The following is an 18,312-nucleotide window of genomic DNA, read 5'->3' as shown; positions in this document are numbered from 1 at the left end:
TGGATTTTCTGGTTGAATTTTCGATGGATGATCCATTTTTTTTCATAAATCTAAAATGCAAGAGCAACTTTTATACCAACATTGTAAAAGAAGATGCATCATAGGATTAGTGGGGTGTATATGCTCAATGACTTTAAGCTACTCACATTGGAAAGGGAATATGTTGTGTATCATTGCTTTTAATCTGTTAAACTGGAAATTGAACTGGAAAAAAGTAGATCCCTCAGCAATTATAATCCAGTCGGTGCCGTAACATCTTGTCTTCTTTCTAGACTGGACATCAGGTGGCACCATCTTCTTCCTTCTTCTTCTTCTTACGCCACCAGATCTTGCACTACACAGCTGTAAGATCGGGTGACACGCATTCCTGAAAATGTAAAAAATGTGCTGATCTCACTGTGCATGTGTGGGATTGGCATCTTTTTTTAAATTCCAGGAAAGTCTCTACTGCCCATGTCCAACATTGTGCATGCACAGATTGAACAGCCTGCAGCTCCCTGGGATATGTGATGTATGTATGCCAGGAGGCTGTGGGTTTGCCATTCAGTCTTTATTGCCCCAGTGGTAAAGATGAACAGGGTAAGGGTCCTCCAGAAAAATGTAAAAAAAAAAAATCTGACCTGAGCGGCACAAATTTCTCATTGCTCAAGGAACCCCTAGCAACCTCTGAAGGAACCTTAGGGTTCCTTAGAATCCTGGTTGAGAAGCACTGAACTGGAGGATGGCTGTGTGATTGGAGGAGGGCTCTGTGGTTGGGGGGGAGGGGGAGATGTCTCTTGCCTTTTTTCTTCATGTGCAAAATTAAAGATTGGCTGTAGATATACTTTTAAAGGTCACTTCAGTTATTGTAAAATCTTAGTTAATAAATCTTAGAGTTACTAGTTATGTAGTCTCAGGCAGGGCTACCATCGGGGGGGGGGGGGGGGAGAGAGGTCAAAATTTTTCTTAGGCGTTCCCTTTTTTCTTTAGCCGTTGCCTAGTGGTTGCCAGAACGTGCTCAGGAGCGATAAATGGCAAAGTTTATGTCACCAATAATGTAAGCTAAGCCTGAATTATTACATTACATGGGATGCACTTTTACACCCCAGGAAGTGGGGTAAGACAATGGAAAAGTGGAATGTACTAAGGGGGAGTGCATTAAAAATTTGAAACAAAATACAGGGAGCAATAGAAAGCTGACAAAATTATAGGCAGTACTGAACACTTATGACACTGTGGAAGCACTACATTTGTCATGTGTTGTCCTGCTTATTTTGTGACCATTTAACTACAGATTCCTCTCACCCAGCTAAAGATAAATTATTATATATAAATAGAAAAGAAAAACTGTAAAAAAAAAGAGAGAAAACTGTAGTTGAAAAACTTCCAACTAGTGGCCTGCGAGAACTGATTGCAAGCAACTGGATGAGGTCAGGTAGGTGGGAAGAAATGGAGGTGTCTGGCTGTTTTGTTGGTGTTGCAGCTTGCGGTAGAAAGAAGTGTAATTTGTATCTTCCCCTATTGTGTACTAACAGTGCTTCCCCCTCTGCCGCTCCTATTGATGGTGTTTTCTCAGATTCTTCTACCCATTACAGTTTGCTCCATGAAAGGATGGAAACTTAGAAGGCTAAGGTTAGGCACTGGGCAGGAGGGGTTTAGGTCTAGGCACTGGGGGGTTAGTTTGGCCATCAAGAAGGGGGTTTGGGGTTAAGATTAGACAGCACTATGGGATTTTAGCACTACAGGTGTCAAAATCTGACAGACTAGTGTCTCTCTTCTCTACATTCGTCACTATTTAGTACACCGGTTTATGCCTGAATGCTGTAACTAGTAACCAAGCTAGAATTCTGTGGCTTACTGACTCCATATGAATGTTGACTGGTTGTAAAAGGTCACTGCACTTACAGCACCTACTAGCCTGGCCCACCATTGCACCGGGCTTCTTTTCTGTTTAGCCTAAACCTTACACATGCAGCACCTGGATGTTTTGTTGGTTTAGCTCAGACCCATCATTTGCACCTGGGAAGCGAAGCAGTCATTTGGAAGCGAAAGGTCTAAATTAGCCAGATGCAAAAGGAGGGTCTGGTTAGCCAGCAAAGGAGTTAGGTGCTAGTAAAGCCTGACCCACAATTGCACCCATCTCACTTTCTGGTAATCCAGTCCCTGAACCTACACCTGGTTTGCTTATTGCCTCTGGCAAACCCAACAATTGCACCTGGCTCCTTTGCTGGTTAGCCCAGACTCGTTTGACTTTTGCAATGATAAAAGTAGAGGTCTTCAGAACCTAAAATTTTGAAATGGATATAATCTGGTTGGAGTAGTCAAGAAATCTGACTGGTTTCAAAATTTGTATTTTTTAATGATCTATACTATATCTGTCAATTACAGATATAGTACGGCTCAGCTGCCATCACCCAGAGGCTAATAAACTTGTTAATGTTTGGCAGCAGGGTTGGCCTAGCCCTGCTGTACCTGTCAGTATTACTATTGTAATGCTAGATCAAAAGTCAGATTGCTCAAATTCCAAACCAGTCAGAATAGCTTTGATACGACCTAAAATCAACTCCGATCTGAAATATACAACCACCATTAGCTGGAACTTTTAGATATAAGAGGGAAGGGCACAGAAAGTTTACATAGTATGGAGCTCAGAAATTTCTCAGGCCAAACTAAAAGTTTTTGGTCACACGACCTGCTTCCATAGGAAGTCAGATTTTTGCTAGTATAGCTACTATAAGTTTAAGTAGTTCAATAACTTGTAGGTTCTGCATCTTTGCTAACTTTTACATAACATTTATTCTCTCAGTATACATTAATATAATCTTATGTTTAGCATTGTAAAGAGAACAAAAAACAATATGTACAGGGTAAATTAAACATTTTAAATAGAAAAAACATTTTTTTACAGTTTTGCCTTTAGGGATGACATGGCTGAAAAAGTTTGTACTACCGAATACAATTTAGGGACCTATATCTGTTGTTTGCTTCTTTGTCCATTGGCTGCTGGTTGTGTGGGAGCGATCCCTGCTAATTTACATTAGCCTATCAGAGCTAGGATGTTGGAGTCTGCAGCCCTCCATTAAGCTGGTTGATGAGTAATGAAGCTTATGCCAGGTAAACAAAATTGATATCAAGGATATATCAATTGTTGACCTAGTCCCATAACTGGTGTATAACCGGCTTTAAAACACAGATAATGAGCTCATCTGTGGGACAGTTAGTGTCATGACTATGGAATCTGTAAAGTGCTGCATAATATGTCAGCGCTATAGAAATACATGATGATCATAAAAATAATAAAATGTTCCTGAAAACTTGGTGGAGTCATCATGACGTATCCATGAGGGGCATGCAAAGTCTTTTGATCCCATTGTAGAATAGTCTTCTTTCTCAAGAAGTTCTTCACTCAGTGTGGCTCTGGTTACATGCCAAGACAGTGGTACAATATGTGAGCTCCATGTTCAACAGAGTGCCTACATTCAGCTTGTTCAGTATTTGTCCCTTTGTTCAGTACTTGTCCCTCACTGATACAGCGTAACTACATAATATAAGGTTTGGTTTATGGTAAATTGACAGCTTGGTCTTCAGGAAACTTTGGAATCTTCTTAAATTCTTCCTGTTTCTTTAGGAAAAGCTGGGCCAGGATATGGTCTGCTGTTGCATGGAAATAGTCATCCATATCAAGTGTCTCCAGCTGCCAAAAAAACATTCAGAAAAACAATAATAAATTCTATGAATATATTTTACAAGGCTAGAATACAAAGATATAGGACATAACTACATGGTTTAGTGCTTTTCAAGTCCTAAAAACTGTATTCCCAACCTTTAAAGTGTAACTAAAGGCTCTCAGGATTGCTGTCTGTATAACCACAAAAATTCAGTTATTCATAATGTCCTGACCACCAATATAATGGGGCGTGACTATAAGAGACAATCAAACATTTTGGTTCAAAATTCTGGATTGAAAGCGAATATTGCAGAAAAAATGGTTTTTTTTTTTTACTATTTTAAAATTCTATTATGCTTTTTTTAAGACCTAACTATTAACCAAACTCTTAGCTTTGAACCTAAAACCTAAATTCTAAATCTAAACCTTCCACACTACCCTAACTTCATCCAAACCAAACACTAAGCTGTAATTCCCAGCCTTGTCAACCCAAAACAAAATTCTTTATGGTTCAACCTAAACCCCAAAATCTAAATCTTAACCTTTTAACCTGTACATTTACCTCCACCTAACCATAAATATATTCCGTATTTCCAACTGTGTCAACCTATAAACCCCAAATCCCAAAAACCCCAAAAAAATAACTAAAGTCATAAGCCCCATGTAACCCCTAAACTCAATCTTTAACATCTTTCCTTATCAACCCCCCATGCAAACACCATCCATAGACATTAGCCCATAACTAACCCCTAATAACTAAACCTTACAGTATACCTAAACCCTAAACTCCTATTTCCATGTACAATCTTAAATATAGCACACAGGTCTAAGACCAATATACTATATATGTTGAAAGTATCTTCCGATAGAAAACTATTATGCTATAATAAATTCATAAATATATTATTTGCCAACAAATAATTTGCAAAGCATTTACTATTTTTATGCTATCTGTGTCCATTCTGCATTTGATGCCAAAGTCCCATAAAAAAAGAAAAAAAGGGAAAACTATCTCACCTGTTTTCCAGTACTGAAGGCCAAAACCATGAACAGGTCCTCATCACAGATACTCTTGATGTAATGCTGAGTCCCAATGGGAAAGAAAAATACATCTCCTATACCAACGTTGAAGTCTGGAACCGGTTTATCTCCAACAATTCCAATCTGAAAAATAAAGTCTTATTAGTCAAATTTTTTACCTTTAACACCCCACTCTTACACTTTAATCACAGATATATCTATGTATTCTCTGCTCCTTTGGCTTTGACATAAACTGATCATACATACTGATTATACTCCTGGGGCTCCCTCAAACATTACCTGGTGGGGAATTATTTATTGCCATTGAAACACATGGACCTGGAAGATTCTCCACCAAGGAATGTCTGAGTGAATATCTTATTCCCTGATTTATGAATAGAGCGTGTGGTGTTGCAATCGCAAGAAATACTGTAAAATATGTAGCATGTGAAAATAAATAACTCCCTTGTTTTTTATACACAGATGCAGTAAGCTATTTAACTGTGAAATACAATACAAAGGGCTCTATTTATAAATTATCCCCCGGTCAATTTGTCTGATATTCGCGACAGATGGGCATATCTTTCTAGGCTTCTTGTTAAATATAATGGGATTTATTAAAATTCTCCAAGGCAGGAGAGGTTACACATTCATCAGTGAAGCTGGGTGATCCAGCAAACCTGGAATGGATTTCTCCAAGTCATTTGCAATTTGTTAGCAAATGTTTTTAATCCTGGATTAGATCCATCCCAGCTTCACTGATAAATATGTGTCTGCTCCAGCTTTAATAAATGAGGTCCAATGACTTGTTCTCCCATCTAGTGACCAATCTCAAAAGTGCCCAGCTGTCACAATAGGAAAGGCTATCTGTGTAAGAGAAAATTATTAACGAATCTAGAACAAAATGACAGGGGAATAATTTATAAATAGAGCCCAAATTGTCTCAGGGAAAATTGCAAACCTCAGTTGTTTAATGAAATTATGCAATGGTGGGAAGTAGTGAGGATTTTAGGAGACGTAAGAAGACGGTAGGCAAGTTTGAAATAAATGATGGGTTTTTGAGTCCTCTTTTTAATGAGCAGAAAGTAGGAGCAAACTATATATATATATATATATATATATATATATATATATATATATATATATATTATTATACATATACCCACATGTACCTATCTCCTTTGTATGGAAGATCCCTAGAGGGTAAGAATTTATAAGACACAAATCAAACTTGTGGCATGACCATCTATATGGATATGCTGAGCATTATGGTTAGTGATTTATACTTGCTGATAACATTTTCTCTGCATTTAAACCTTTTTGACATAACAGCTATATGACAGGCAAGGCTGTATGTGGCTAGCTGAGCATTAATGATTGTTAATACCATCTAGAAGCACAATGCTAAGGAGTGTTATTATACAGATTGCAGATGGAAAGTAGCAATTACTAAATTACTAAATAGGATAACACTTACCTGACCACATCCGCTGACTACATATCCCATTTCGTGGGCATTAAAGTGAAAATGTGGCTGTCTCAGACCATTGCTGGTAATTTGTAATGTTGCCAGGGTAAGGGTTTCAGAATGCTGAAAAAAAAATATTTGTTACCCATTGTAGTAATAAAGAGGAATATTCCACTGTTTTGTCACCATACATACAGGTTTCAAACTGGAACCAAACAGTGATTTGACCTAAAGAGCTGAATGCACACAGCACATAGTGTAACATTTCCCCCACCACCACCACTGACAACCTACATGGGCTTATTTTCTTTCCACTTTCCACAGAAATCAGGAATTCAGCTAGCCACTGACACCGGACATTTTTTAATTCCATTGACCACAATGGTTGCCAACGTTTTCCTCCTGCTTACCAGCAATATAAGAGGTATGATGATTCTGGCACTAATGCTGAGCAGAATATTCTAAAGGCTGACCATATTATTTATTGTCTCAACAGTTAAATAAAGTTCTTTTTTGAGGTAGACTTTTTTCTCTCTGTCTATACTTCTTTTTTTTTTTTTTTTTTTTTTATTACTTTAAGATTTATGTGTTTATGTCACTATTGGTACATTATAAGGTGTAATTTTTAGGAATAAGACCTGCATCATGTGTGTGTACAGTGTGTACAGTGTGTACTTATCCCATATTCCTATATTAATATACATTACCCATATGCCTTTAGACAATGCCCAATATTCCATAAAATGTAGCCACACCTATATTTTGCATGCCGTACATTTTGTAATTTCCATGTTGTACCTCAGCTTCTAATGCCATAAGGTATGCAGATGGGCAAGGTGACAATGCATCTTTACCATTCTAATGCCAGAACCTAATTGGCCCATTGAGATGCTGTCGTAATGGTGTGCACGTCACATCACTGTCGCTGGAAAAGATCCTTAGTGATCATTTCTAGTAACAGATGAACAAACAAGCACTGTACACACTGCACCATTGCCTTCAATGGAGAAGGAAAGGGGGAGGATGAACGAGCGGCACCCATTGTGCTCCCCATTCATAGAAAAGCACAGCGGTCAATTCTGATCAGTTGTAATGATGGATGACATTGGGGGAGCAAATAGTTGTGCGCATCTTGGGTGCCAACCCCCTGACTTGTATACGTAGCCTAGGAGTGGGGCTTATACCAGTGAACAGTAGGGTTACTTTTCATAAAGGAACGTATTACAATATCAGTATTCTACCAGTAATGTTCATACATTTTGCACCACAGGTTGATGTAAACATTCTTACCATATTGACAGATTCACTGTAGATTTTCTCAGTATTGTTTAAACCAGCTCCATTCTTGCGGTAACGAGCCCACTGAATAATTCCTCCGGGGAATATGTATTCTTTGGATCCTGGGAATACAAAATGTATGATATGAAGATATAATTGTGTATAATTCACATTGTGTTAAGTGTGACATCTGCGGGACAAAAACAGTAGTGCAGGTTGTATGGAAATCTTAACTCAATTGTTATCTGCTCTGAAATAAGATATATTACAAAATGCATTGATATAGATGTACAATTTGTGCAAAAAGAAATCCAAATGGTTTGATCATATTGAGCTGACAACACCACCTTTGCACTGAGATCCCGAGCATGTCAGCCCATTTCTATGAACTATGGAACACTACCCATCCCTTTGTTTCGGCAGTGAGAAGTAGGTGTATAGACCTAGGGCGAAAACTCTTTTATACAAATAATAAGCAATGTCATCCAAGGACAAGACGTATGTTGCTGTCAGGATTACTAGGTTAAAATAACAGTTAAAGCATTTTTTCTCCCAACATGGGAAATCAGCAAGGGATGTTTGTCTTCAACTAATTTTATTCTCTGTATGAGATTGCTGGACCAATACGAGCAAAAGATACGTATATGGAAATAACGCACTATTACATATATACAAATAATAAAATACCAGCGTGGTCTACTTTAAGAAGAAATTGACCAATGTATTTCCTCATCTGTACTCTGGGATTAGTAGTGATATTTTTTTTTCCATAGAAAAACATTACAGCTAGCCTTGAAATGTGTCAGCAGTTTTCCTCTGTAAGTGGAATGAAAGATGAGACAATCCACCTTAGCTGACATATGCTCTTTCTCGGTTAAGAAAACCCCTATTCATAGTTTCCAGGTAATGCATAGCTCAGCTCAGTCAGAAAAATATTACAACACGCTGCCTTGACCTTCGCCAGGACACTGGGCTAGACCAGGACATACAAACTGTGCAACCAAGTGATCCTAATTATAATTCTTTTTGGAGCTATTAATACTGTGCTTGGGGCATCGGCCTTCACTGTACAGCTTAGGAAGGCAGCCAAACAGGCCAGAGATGCAATCATCGCTTGTAATAAATATATGGTGCAGAACTTACAATAATAATGAGAATGAGCAAACCTCTTTGGGAGTCACTAAAGTCTCGTACAGATGTCAGATGATCTTTCATGATTGTTTCCAGCGACCAAAAAATGAATAGTTGCTGAACACACAGCGCGGTTCATTTTAATAGAAAGTGTAGGAAGAGCGACCAACCATGGATAGTGATAAAAACAATAAATTGTAAGCTTCATTGGTGTGGGGATTAATTTGAATGCTCCCATGTACGTTGTCTATAAAATATGTAGATAATGTAGCACCTTTTGTATTTTGCATATGCCTCAGTGCCCATGGTTTTGGGACTGTATATTCAACAGGCACATGTGTCCATAAACTTTTGTCCATATTGTTAACCAGTAATTATGTAGCTGTATGTATTCAACTGATATATTTACCCTTTAAGTCATAAAAGTACTTCCAGACATCAGAGTCATTGGACTGAACATAGTCCGCTGTCTGGATGAGTTCCACCAGGTTTTCTGGGAGGTTTACTGCTTGATCTTCCTTTGGTTTCTGAAATGATCTGATGAACTCCACCCTGCCTTCTGGCTAAAATGTAATATACAACAAAAAGATTTAAACAATTTAAACAATACACAATAAGAATGTTACAATGATTAAGGATTTAGATCTTAAAATGGCTTAATTACTTAAAACAATGCAAAAATTGCTTACCTATGAGTACCATCTACATAGACTCAGGAGCTTCTAAACCCTTGCAGCTAATGGGCACCAGAAAAGCTTTGAGAAAGTTATACTTGCTACTCTCCTTACCTTTCCTACACATTCCTTTTGGAACATCAAGGCTCCAGTAAGCCTTGGGCCACGTGACCATTACAGTAAGAAATAATGCCAGCAATCATCAATGAAGTACACATGATGGACACTCTGTTATATCCTAAACTATCATTATTAGTATATAGGAGAAAGAGAGAAGCAGAGAAAAAAGAAAGAAAGTTTTATGAGATTTTTTGAACCCTACTGAACGCCTTCCTTCTACAGTTTTGTTGTATTTGCCACAGATATAGTAAATGGACAAAAGAGAGAAATAAACATGGAAAACATGATAATAGCTTTTAAACTCTGATGGCTGTCCTACCATCACCCAGCTGCTGAAGCTGGACCTGTGGTCCACAGGTGCCATTATATAGTGAATATAACCCCAACTATGGCATATTGTGGACATCATGATCTTACAAAATCAACGTCCCACAATGTCACATCCTGTAATTTATCAGCTTCTTATTCAATGAAGAAATAAAAACACCAATCTTAAATTAATATTTTAATCACTCTCTGCAAGCGTACCTTTAATGATCGGGAAGCAATGTCCTCTGGTGTCAAAAAGAAAGCATCATCCACATCAAGGGTCTTCAGCTCATCATGAGTGGTAAAGAAAAGAAGGAAGAGGCAATCTTCATCTCCAACGTTTTTCACCCAGTGCAATGTGTTCTTTGGAAAGAAGATAACCTGGCCAGCAGTGACATTGAAGGTGGTGACAGTGTTGCCATCATCGACAACCCCAATCCATGCCTTGCCCTGGGAGAACACATTTTTATTAAAATTAGATTCTTCAGATTTTTTTTAAATGTAAAGTTTTTCTGAAACCATTTTTATTAATAGAGAGCGTATAGAAGGGTTGGAACAACTGTCAGTTAATTTATTATTGTCTGTTTCTCTTTCTTCACATTGTGTTCCGAAAGCACAATTGAAAATTAGAGGAAAACTATTTAAAGTGCATGGAAATCTATTCTTATCTCAATTGTCACCAGAAAAGGTGTCCTTGTTGGAAATATCTTGCTTTTCTGCTGTAACATTTTTGGGATTTCCCATCACTTTCTCTCCAAGCAGTAAAATTATCGGGCCAAATAAAGAAGGTGAATACATGTATCTAATACTACAAACTGCATTGCATATGACTCCAGCTAAGGTAGGTAGTGGTTCCCAAAAACAACATGCCAATTTTGGCTGAAAGTTGTCCTATGAAGATGTGTGCCCTGGCAGTAACCTCATGAACATCTGCTTTGCCTCTCCTAAATGTTTGTTGTGCACCTGAGAGCAAAAAATAATGCAAATTTACACCGTGGGTCCAAAAGAGCCCTCAGTGTCCCTGTCAAAAAATCAAATTCTGTTGAGTACACCAGGCCAGTCAAAGACAATGAACCCAAAATAAGACCAGAAGAAAATCCAAGATTTTACAGTTGTCACCGAAACAGGTGAGAAAACTCCTAAAAACTGGGGACACCCATTACTGTTCCGGTAACAAATGTGGATCATGGAACTTCTCATTTTCTGTTGAGTCTCTAGTACAGTTGTTAGTGTAAGTAAGTTTTATGTGTTGTACCTGTATCAGGAATCCATGCTCATTGGCATTAAAGTGCCAGTGTGGGGCTCTTAACCCTTTGCTGACAATCCTCAGTGTGCCCACAGTCATTTGAGACTGATGGTTGTTAATGCTCATGCCAAACTCCTTCTCGTTATCGTCTGTATATTCTTTTAGATTGTTTCTATAGCGGGCCCACTGTATAGTGCCACCTTCAAATTTGAATTCCTAAAAAGGCAAAAAATAATTCTATATTAATTTTAAATAGAAAATTATATTTGATGTTCCTTAACATTAGGTGTGACTAATTATAGATTACACATTTTAACAATAAGAGATAATTGTCAATCAGCATCACTGTATAAGCTCATACATGCAGACAAGGTTTCAATTACCATATGCACACATTTGATGATGGAAAGGGGGTCACCAACAAAATACCATTTTAAATTTTCTATGCCTATTTTTGTGTACGCTATTCTGCAGTGCATCCAACGAATGTTTCTCTATGGGGTGTATTTATAAATTATTCCCGTCAGTTTGGTTGATATTAGTCCTTTTTTTGTTTGGATGCATGGAGAAGACATACTGTAGAATTTATAGTAACTGCTATTATTGATAACTGCCCGCTGGTTGGCAGAATGAGCCTTAGTTTTAATATGCATTTAGGAAAGCACTGGATGTGGATTCAAATGCATTTAAACGTAAAAACGGTCGAATTGAGGCAAAGAACTTATTTATATGCTTCAATTAGCTTTTGCTTGGTTATATAGGTATACAAAACATGTATTCATTTTATAGTATGTTATAGCTAGAATGTTAGGCATAACTTTATCTACTCTCCAAATCTGCTAAATACATTTCAGGCTCATCAACCACAGCCTAAGTATAAAAGCTTGTCCCTTGCCAGCAGCTGTAGATCGGGACCCTTACATACTGCAGCAACTTTTCTGTTGAGGTAGGACATGCATTTTGCATGAACCAAAGCTAGAACTCACCAATCAGAAAGGAGAATAAGCTTTGTTGCTTGCAGAGCTATAGGTCTGATTCAGCAGGGGCGTGTCCACACAGAGATCAAAACTCCTCCTCTGCAGAATGCTGGCAGAGGACTGTTTTTTGGCTGTGTTCTAAAACTTTTGCATACATCTTGATTTGATGGATGTAGATTGTATTTGACTACCGGTAGTTTAAACTGAAAGTTCATTTGGGCTTTAATTTCCAGCTACAAGTCTAAACGCTTTATAATTTATTTTTTTTACTGCCATACAGGGCATAAAAAGCAGAAGGTCAATAAAACGTAATTGTGTATCTTCATTATTGATTTTAGTATTCTGGCTGAAGTTCAACATGTGTTGCGTTATGTTTGCACAAGTAATGAACAGTGATAGTATTGTGAAGAAACTAAGGAATCTGAGTAGACAAGCCCCTGATGAAGTACAAGAGCTGGCTTGTGCAATTTATGCAGTCCTTGAGTTATTTCTGTAGCTGTGGCTCTGTGAAATCACATTACTGACTATGTGACACAAACCAGGAACCGGCGGGTGACACCACTGTATACCGAGAATATTGTGTGTAACCATGGCTATGATGTAATATTTCAAATCCGACTCACACACAGCCAGCAAGGACCTGTGCCAATCCATAAGTCGACTCATTTTCTAAAGCTGATTAAATTGCCCAAAGTGGCTAAAATTGCCCCTTTGTGTGTAGACTACTGTAAAACTGATTCAATGTGTTATTTTTAGCAAAAAAGATGCAATATTACTGAAAGTGTTGAAATTATTTGGGATTTCACAATTCTTTAAATTTTCTTTTTCCCCTGCAGGTTTGTTTTTCACAATTTGATACACTTTACTTCTACAGCTTCCACATTAGATTTTAGGCTGCCATATGCTGGAGAGAATTTGCAAAAGCTTAGATATTAAATTCAACGAAAACATCACATTTAGTGAAAGATATTGAAAAACTAAGGAGATCTTATTACTTGATTGACATATCGTTGGACAATATTTGTGAAAGCCTTCTTTTGATAATTGCCCTGGGTGGGGGCATGGGGGTGGAGAACAGCAAGCAAATGAACAGCAAATGACCACTGCTTTGCTTGGAACTGCTTTATTTATATTATTTTTATATACACACAGAAGCCATAAAAGTTCTCCATGTTGCTTGCTTTAGCCATACAGCTCAATTTCCTATTATAGTGAAAATCAGGCAACACTTTCATTGTCAACTAATTGTCAGTGGTGAAAGTGCTTACTGGCAAGTAGGAGCCAAAAGAGCCGTTTTAATTTACTGCACCAATGGGCAGAACTGTGTAGTTATAGTAAACCAGTGGTTTTTTGGGGGCTCACGAACCACTGAATCTACTGACTCCGGACTGCAGGGGAACCATGCACGGGGAGCCATGTGTCACTCAAAAGGGAAGAATCTTCTTTCAAGGTGACGTCATGATGCCAGAACCTGCCCACTCTGCGATGGGAGAGTGGGCCGGTTGTGTTCAGTGAAACAACCCACCCACTGCCCTTAGCCTGCAATGTGTATGGGAGACATAATCGGTGTCTCTGGCCAGTGCGCCCCCCCCAAGTGGGGTCCTTCTCCTGACCTAGCTGGGGGGTGCACCCACCAAAGCTCTGGACCACTGCTGGTCTCCACGATTTTTATTTTACCTTATTTCAGCACTGGAATGTGATTTGAACTTGCTGCAGAATTTTTAATAGGAGTATTCTAAATTCTATCTGTGATCATCATATTATACCCCCTTATATTATGTAAAGAAGTCTATAAAATAGGAGTATATAGATTAGAATTTCCTACCTACTCCATGCTCCCACTATGTTGCCATTTAGAGGAACCTAACTTATTCTAATTTAAATTAACTTTTTTTTTTAACAGCAGCCCCCTACTGTATGATGGAAGTGAAGAGCTGGGCATATGCAATAGTCCCAGTTCATTGATTCTTTGTGCCCTTCCAGAGACCACTTACCTTAGATTTACTGAGATGGCTCATAAAACTGAATCGAGGCTCCACTCTGCTTTCGGTGGTGATGTTACTACTACCATCTCCTCCAGTCTGTGGTGGAATTTTGTCCATTTCCGGTGCTGGATTACTTTGATGGGAACTTTTTGGGTTGAAATGAACCAGATAGACCAGAGATAACACTAAAACCCCAATTGCCGTAGTTATTAGACATGCCAGAAAGCAGACAAGAAAGATTCTCATCAGAGACATCGGTCGTTTCTTCTCCTGCAAGACAAATAGGACATTGCAGTCAACCTCTAACAAGGCTTATATGGCTGAAAAAAGGAACCAGGTAAAAAAGTTTACCAGAAATCTCATGTTTAATGTTACATAAAGACCAGATTTTATTAACTGAATAAATTAGACTTCCAAAAGGCCTAAAAAATATGCAAAACTTCATTTAATAGGCTTCACAATAATGGACGATAAGCCTCTCCCTAGTATTGTGTTTTGGTGGCCTTATGTCAAGCCTTAAACATCAAAGCATTCAATTCATATTGCATTAGTGCTATCCTATAATCTGATGCCTTAGGCAATTTTGGTTTGTGGCAATTGCAATTGAATTTATGCAATGAGTGAGCATGTAAGTTGTCATTTCTGACCTAGTTATAAAATACCCAGCTTGCTTCTGGTCTTCTGCCATTATTACCTTCTGAATCCCTGACCCAGAATGAATATGCATCTCAGGTGTTCACCTTAATGGTTACTGCCTCCTAATGCCAAATAAACTACAGCCTTTGAGGAGATGCCACATGTCGGTTCTATCTGTGGCAGCACCATAAAGAATGAATGAGGGTGGAAGTGAGCAATTCTGTACCAATCATTGCCATGTGCTATCAAATCTGCAGACGCTGCGGTAAAAGTGCCCGAGCGACAATGTGCCAGGAGCTGATCTTGTAGCAGGTGGTCTGAACCTAGCCTAAGTGAGCTTTCTATAAATCATTAATCGTAATTAATATCCCAGTTAAAAACTGAACTCCCATCAAACAGCCTAACATGCAGCTGAAATACATATAATGCTGCTTTATTTTCCAAAGTACTTGTATTTTTGTTTGTCCAGTTCAGAGATTTAGAGAGCTTTTACTGAGTTAAATTTAGTTATTCTTCTTGTATTAATATTATTATTATTATTATTATTATTATTAATAATAATAATAATAATATTAATCATAATAATAAACATCATTTATATAGCGCAAACATATTACACACTGCAGTACATTAAATAGGGGTTGCAAATGACAGACAAATACAGAAAATGACACAGGAGGAGGAGAGGATCCTGCCCAGAAGAGCTTACAATCTTAGAGGCATTAAAATATTCATAAACAGTCCCCACATCCATGATATACATCCAACTAGGAATGAGTAGCTTCACCCTTATGAATAAATTAGTGTGAATGTGAATTTGCGTTATTATCTTTATACCAGTGACTATATAATGACGGGTTTACAAGCTGCATTGGCTGCCTTTAAATCAATTACAGACATAAACAGAAGTCAATAAACAGAAGGTGTCATGGCTTACAATGAAGTCAATTATCTAGAAATGTAATTAGATCTTTTAATAAAAAAAATAATTAAAAATGTTTTTCCTACTTCTACATTATTACTTTACAGGTATCCTAATTATCTTTTGCTGCCATAAAAAAAAACTTTGATTGGTTATCGACACTTAAAATCCTTCCTTGAAATCTCTGTTCCAAGAATAAATGACTGTCTGAAACATAGGTTTCCTTGTAGAGTTTTTCCACTAAGTCTGGTTCTGGTTCTATTAATAGGTGTGGTGCCATGCCTGCCCTTGAGTATGTGATTGTGTTATAGATTATTATTCTAATTTTTATTATATTAATAAACTGTATTCATAAAGCGCCAACATATGCAGTGCTGTACAATAATTAGATGTTGGTTCCTTTGAGGACAAAGTGAAAAGTTCTATAAACTCTGCACACCATCTCAGAACTTGTTGGTGCTATACACAAAGAACAAAACTAACTGACGCATATAATAATAAAAGCATTGTGTTTGGGCACATACCTGTCCACATTCATAGTGGTGTCTGTAATGTTGATGTTTGTTGGCTGAAGAATGAGCTACTCCGTCTTCTTGCATTTCAAAGGCTCTGTTGTCCATTTTAGTTGGATCTGGCTGGCCTGGATGCTATGGCTGTTCTCAGATGTTGTCTAGTATCATCCACAGCTTGGAGCACCTTTTTATACCTCTTTCACAAGGAATTCAGAAGTGTCTATTTATTACACGTGATATGGGGATGTGTGCAACAGCCAATGGCAACAAAGGGTACCTTTTCACAAGACCAGAGGTGTTGTTAGGTGTGGGGAAATACTTGTCCATCATTGCAGTTCCTCAATAAACAGCACAATGATTCATGCTGATCTGGCACTAAATCAGCAGAGAACCAGGAAAAAAAATTTAGAAATATAACTTTCTTAAGTACTGAGGAACGTGATCTCTCCACTGACCTTCCTAAAAAGGGAAAGTTTTCATCAAGAAGGAAAGAAAAGGTATACAAATGTGTCTGATGTATGTGCACAGCCACTGAGTGGATAATAATAAATAGAAAATGGAAAGATTTGTGCAGATATATATATTACATATCTGGCAGAAGTATATTTATAATGCAAAGTAGGTTAAGAGGACATGAAGCTATACAATTTGCATCATGGCATCCGTTGAAAATATTGAAATGTATTATCTACATTATATAACCACAATTCGTGGACACCATGTGCCAAATGGTTAAGATCAGGTGTTTACAGGGAAGGGCAATGTTAATATGTTAATTTAAAGACGGACAATTTTGTACATAGATACATTTTAGATCATTGTGCACTTACAACTTGGTAATAGTTGAGAGAAGATCCTCTACAGTTCCAGAATGATTCTGCGCACAAAGTTAGCCCCTAAAGACATGGTTTTCTGTGGTGGATCTCAGGTGGTCTTCACAGAATCCTGACCTCATCCATACTGAATTTTTTAGGAATGAATTGTAACATAAATTGTGCCAGGTCCTTTCATTTAAAAAAAGTCATTGACCTGATAAAGGTTCTTTTAGCTGATTTGGCACAAATTCCCACAGACACACTGCAAATCTGCGGAAAGCCTTCTTAGAACAGAATAGACCAGTAGAGTCCCAAAGGAGAAGGGAAATGTGGCAGAGATACTGTAGATCATCCTCATCACAAACTAGGCAAATTCTTAGGGTCTGGTGGTTGTCTGGGACCCACAAACAGAAAAGAAACCTGATATGATCTGGTGCTTTTTGTCTTAGATTTGGGCAGCCGTATAGTTACCCAATCATTCCTGCCTCTAACTTACAAAAGTGCTAATTTAGCTACTCTACAAGGTAGGCTACTTAAGCGTACTACATTTTTTCAATTTCAACCAATGGATAATCTTCCTAATCACTGTCCAATCACAAGGAGGATGCAGGGAGGTGATCAGGCTTTTACCTGCAGCAGAGAAAATCGAGGTCACCAGGTTTATATCACAGAACTGAAAATAAAGTGGCCAAAACTACACCCGTGCTGTTTGCCTGGAGTGCAGCATTAACTTAACCTTAAGGTCAACACCAAAACCTCAAACATGACACTAAAAATGAACCTTCAGCACTTAAAATTGATTCTATTGACCCTAAACTGAAAGGTAACCTAACCCCGAACCTGCTCCCTAACATTACAGGAACACCTGTGACCATGAAGTTGCTTTATCACAAGGATCCTCTAGTGCCAACATGTTGGTGCCAAGAAGTAACTATCTGACTTACCTAAACTTCTTATCTAATAGAAAAATGTATATTACAGATTACAGTTATGTTATCTTCTTCCTTATGATTTTCAGACCAGGAGCCTAATGCAAGGCATGTGAGATTTTTGTTAATATATTGATAAATATAATGATCAATGTGCTAATGTGATAAATGAATATAAACATTGAATGGAAGCAAAGTGGTGGACAAAATATCTGTTTCATGGGATACTATTACCAGCACACTTTTTTACATCAATCTATGAATTCAGCTGGAGTGGGGTCATTCGGATGTGCTCATGTGGCACCCATTGAGGAGGAACAAAAGATGCCAGTCTTCATGTTTTCATATAAGGACTCCATGTTGCACATGGGGCAGTGCAAACTTCACATTGATATCACATGCAACACATTATCTGTCAGGAAAATGAACAACATGTCACACTCTAAAGCCTATCAACCCAATGCAAAATCAACTTGCCTTTTTTAGATGCACAGTCTCTCGGATACCCCTATATGTGCCCTCCAGCAGTTTATAGTGTCAACTGCACCATTTGGGAAACACTTTGTTCATTTGAGTACAGATGCAGTATGGGCTGCCTCCAGTTCTCTAGCATCAATTGCAACACAACCGCATTTAACAGTTGG

General features: G+C 38.0%; 1 protein-coding gene across 1 annotated transcript; it reads right to left on the bottom strand.

Annotated features, from left to right (window-relative positions):
• Nucleotides 1–2,751: 2,751 nt before the first annotated feature.
• On the bottom strand, nucleotides 2,752–16,105 carry LOC140332606 (oxalate decarboxylase OxdD-like). The gene is made up of 9 exons (XM_072413816.1): nucleotides 15,937–16,105; nucleotides 13,864–14,124; nucleotides 10,902–11,108; nucleotides 9,866–10,096; nucleotides 8,953–9,106; nucleotides 7,425–7,534; nucleotides 6,144–6,257; nucleotides 4,664–4,810; nucleotides 2,752–3,673 (listed from the first exon to the last, which is right to left on the bottom strand). The coding sequence occupies exons 1-9, from the start codon at nucleotides 16,030–16,032 to the stop codon at nucleotides 3,539–3,541; spliced, it is 1,455 nt and encodes a 484-aa protein (XP_072269917.1). The 5' UTR covers nucleotides 16,033–16,105; the 3' UTR covers nucleotides 2,752–3,538.
• Between the last annotated feature and the right edge of the window lie 2,207 nt (nucleotides 16,106–18,312).

This window comes from Pyxicephalus adspersus, chromosome 6 (assembly GCF_032062135.1).
Source record: "Pyxicephalus adspersus chromosome 6, UCB_Pads_2.0, whole genome shotgun sequence".
NCBI lineage: Eukaryota > Metazoa > Chordata > Amphibia > Anura > Pyxicephalidae > Pyxicephalus > Pyxicephalus adspersus.
Note: the sequence above shows the minus strand (reverse complement) of the source record. Positions and strands in the feature narration are given on the sequence as shown.

Excerpts from the sequence above, each read along its gene's own strand:
- LOC140332606 (XM_072413816.1), bottom strand. The coding sequence starts at position 16,032 with ATGGACAACAGAGCCTTTGAAATGCAAGAAGACGGAGTAGCTCATTCT. Across the intron at positions 14,125-15,936 it reads ACCACTATGAATGTGGACAG|GAGAAGAAACGACCGATGTC; the intron begins GTATGTGCCCAA and ends TTTGTCTTGCAG. Across the intron at positions 11,109-13,863 it reads GCCATCTCAGTAAATCTAAG|GAATTCAAATTTGAAGGTGG; the intron begins GTAAGTGGTCTC and ends TTGCCTTTTTAG.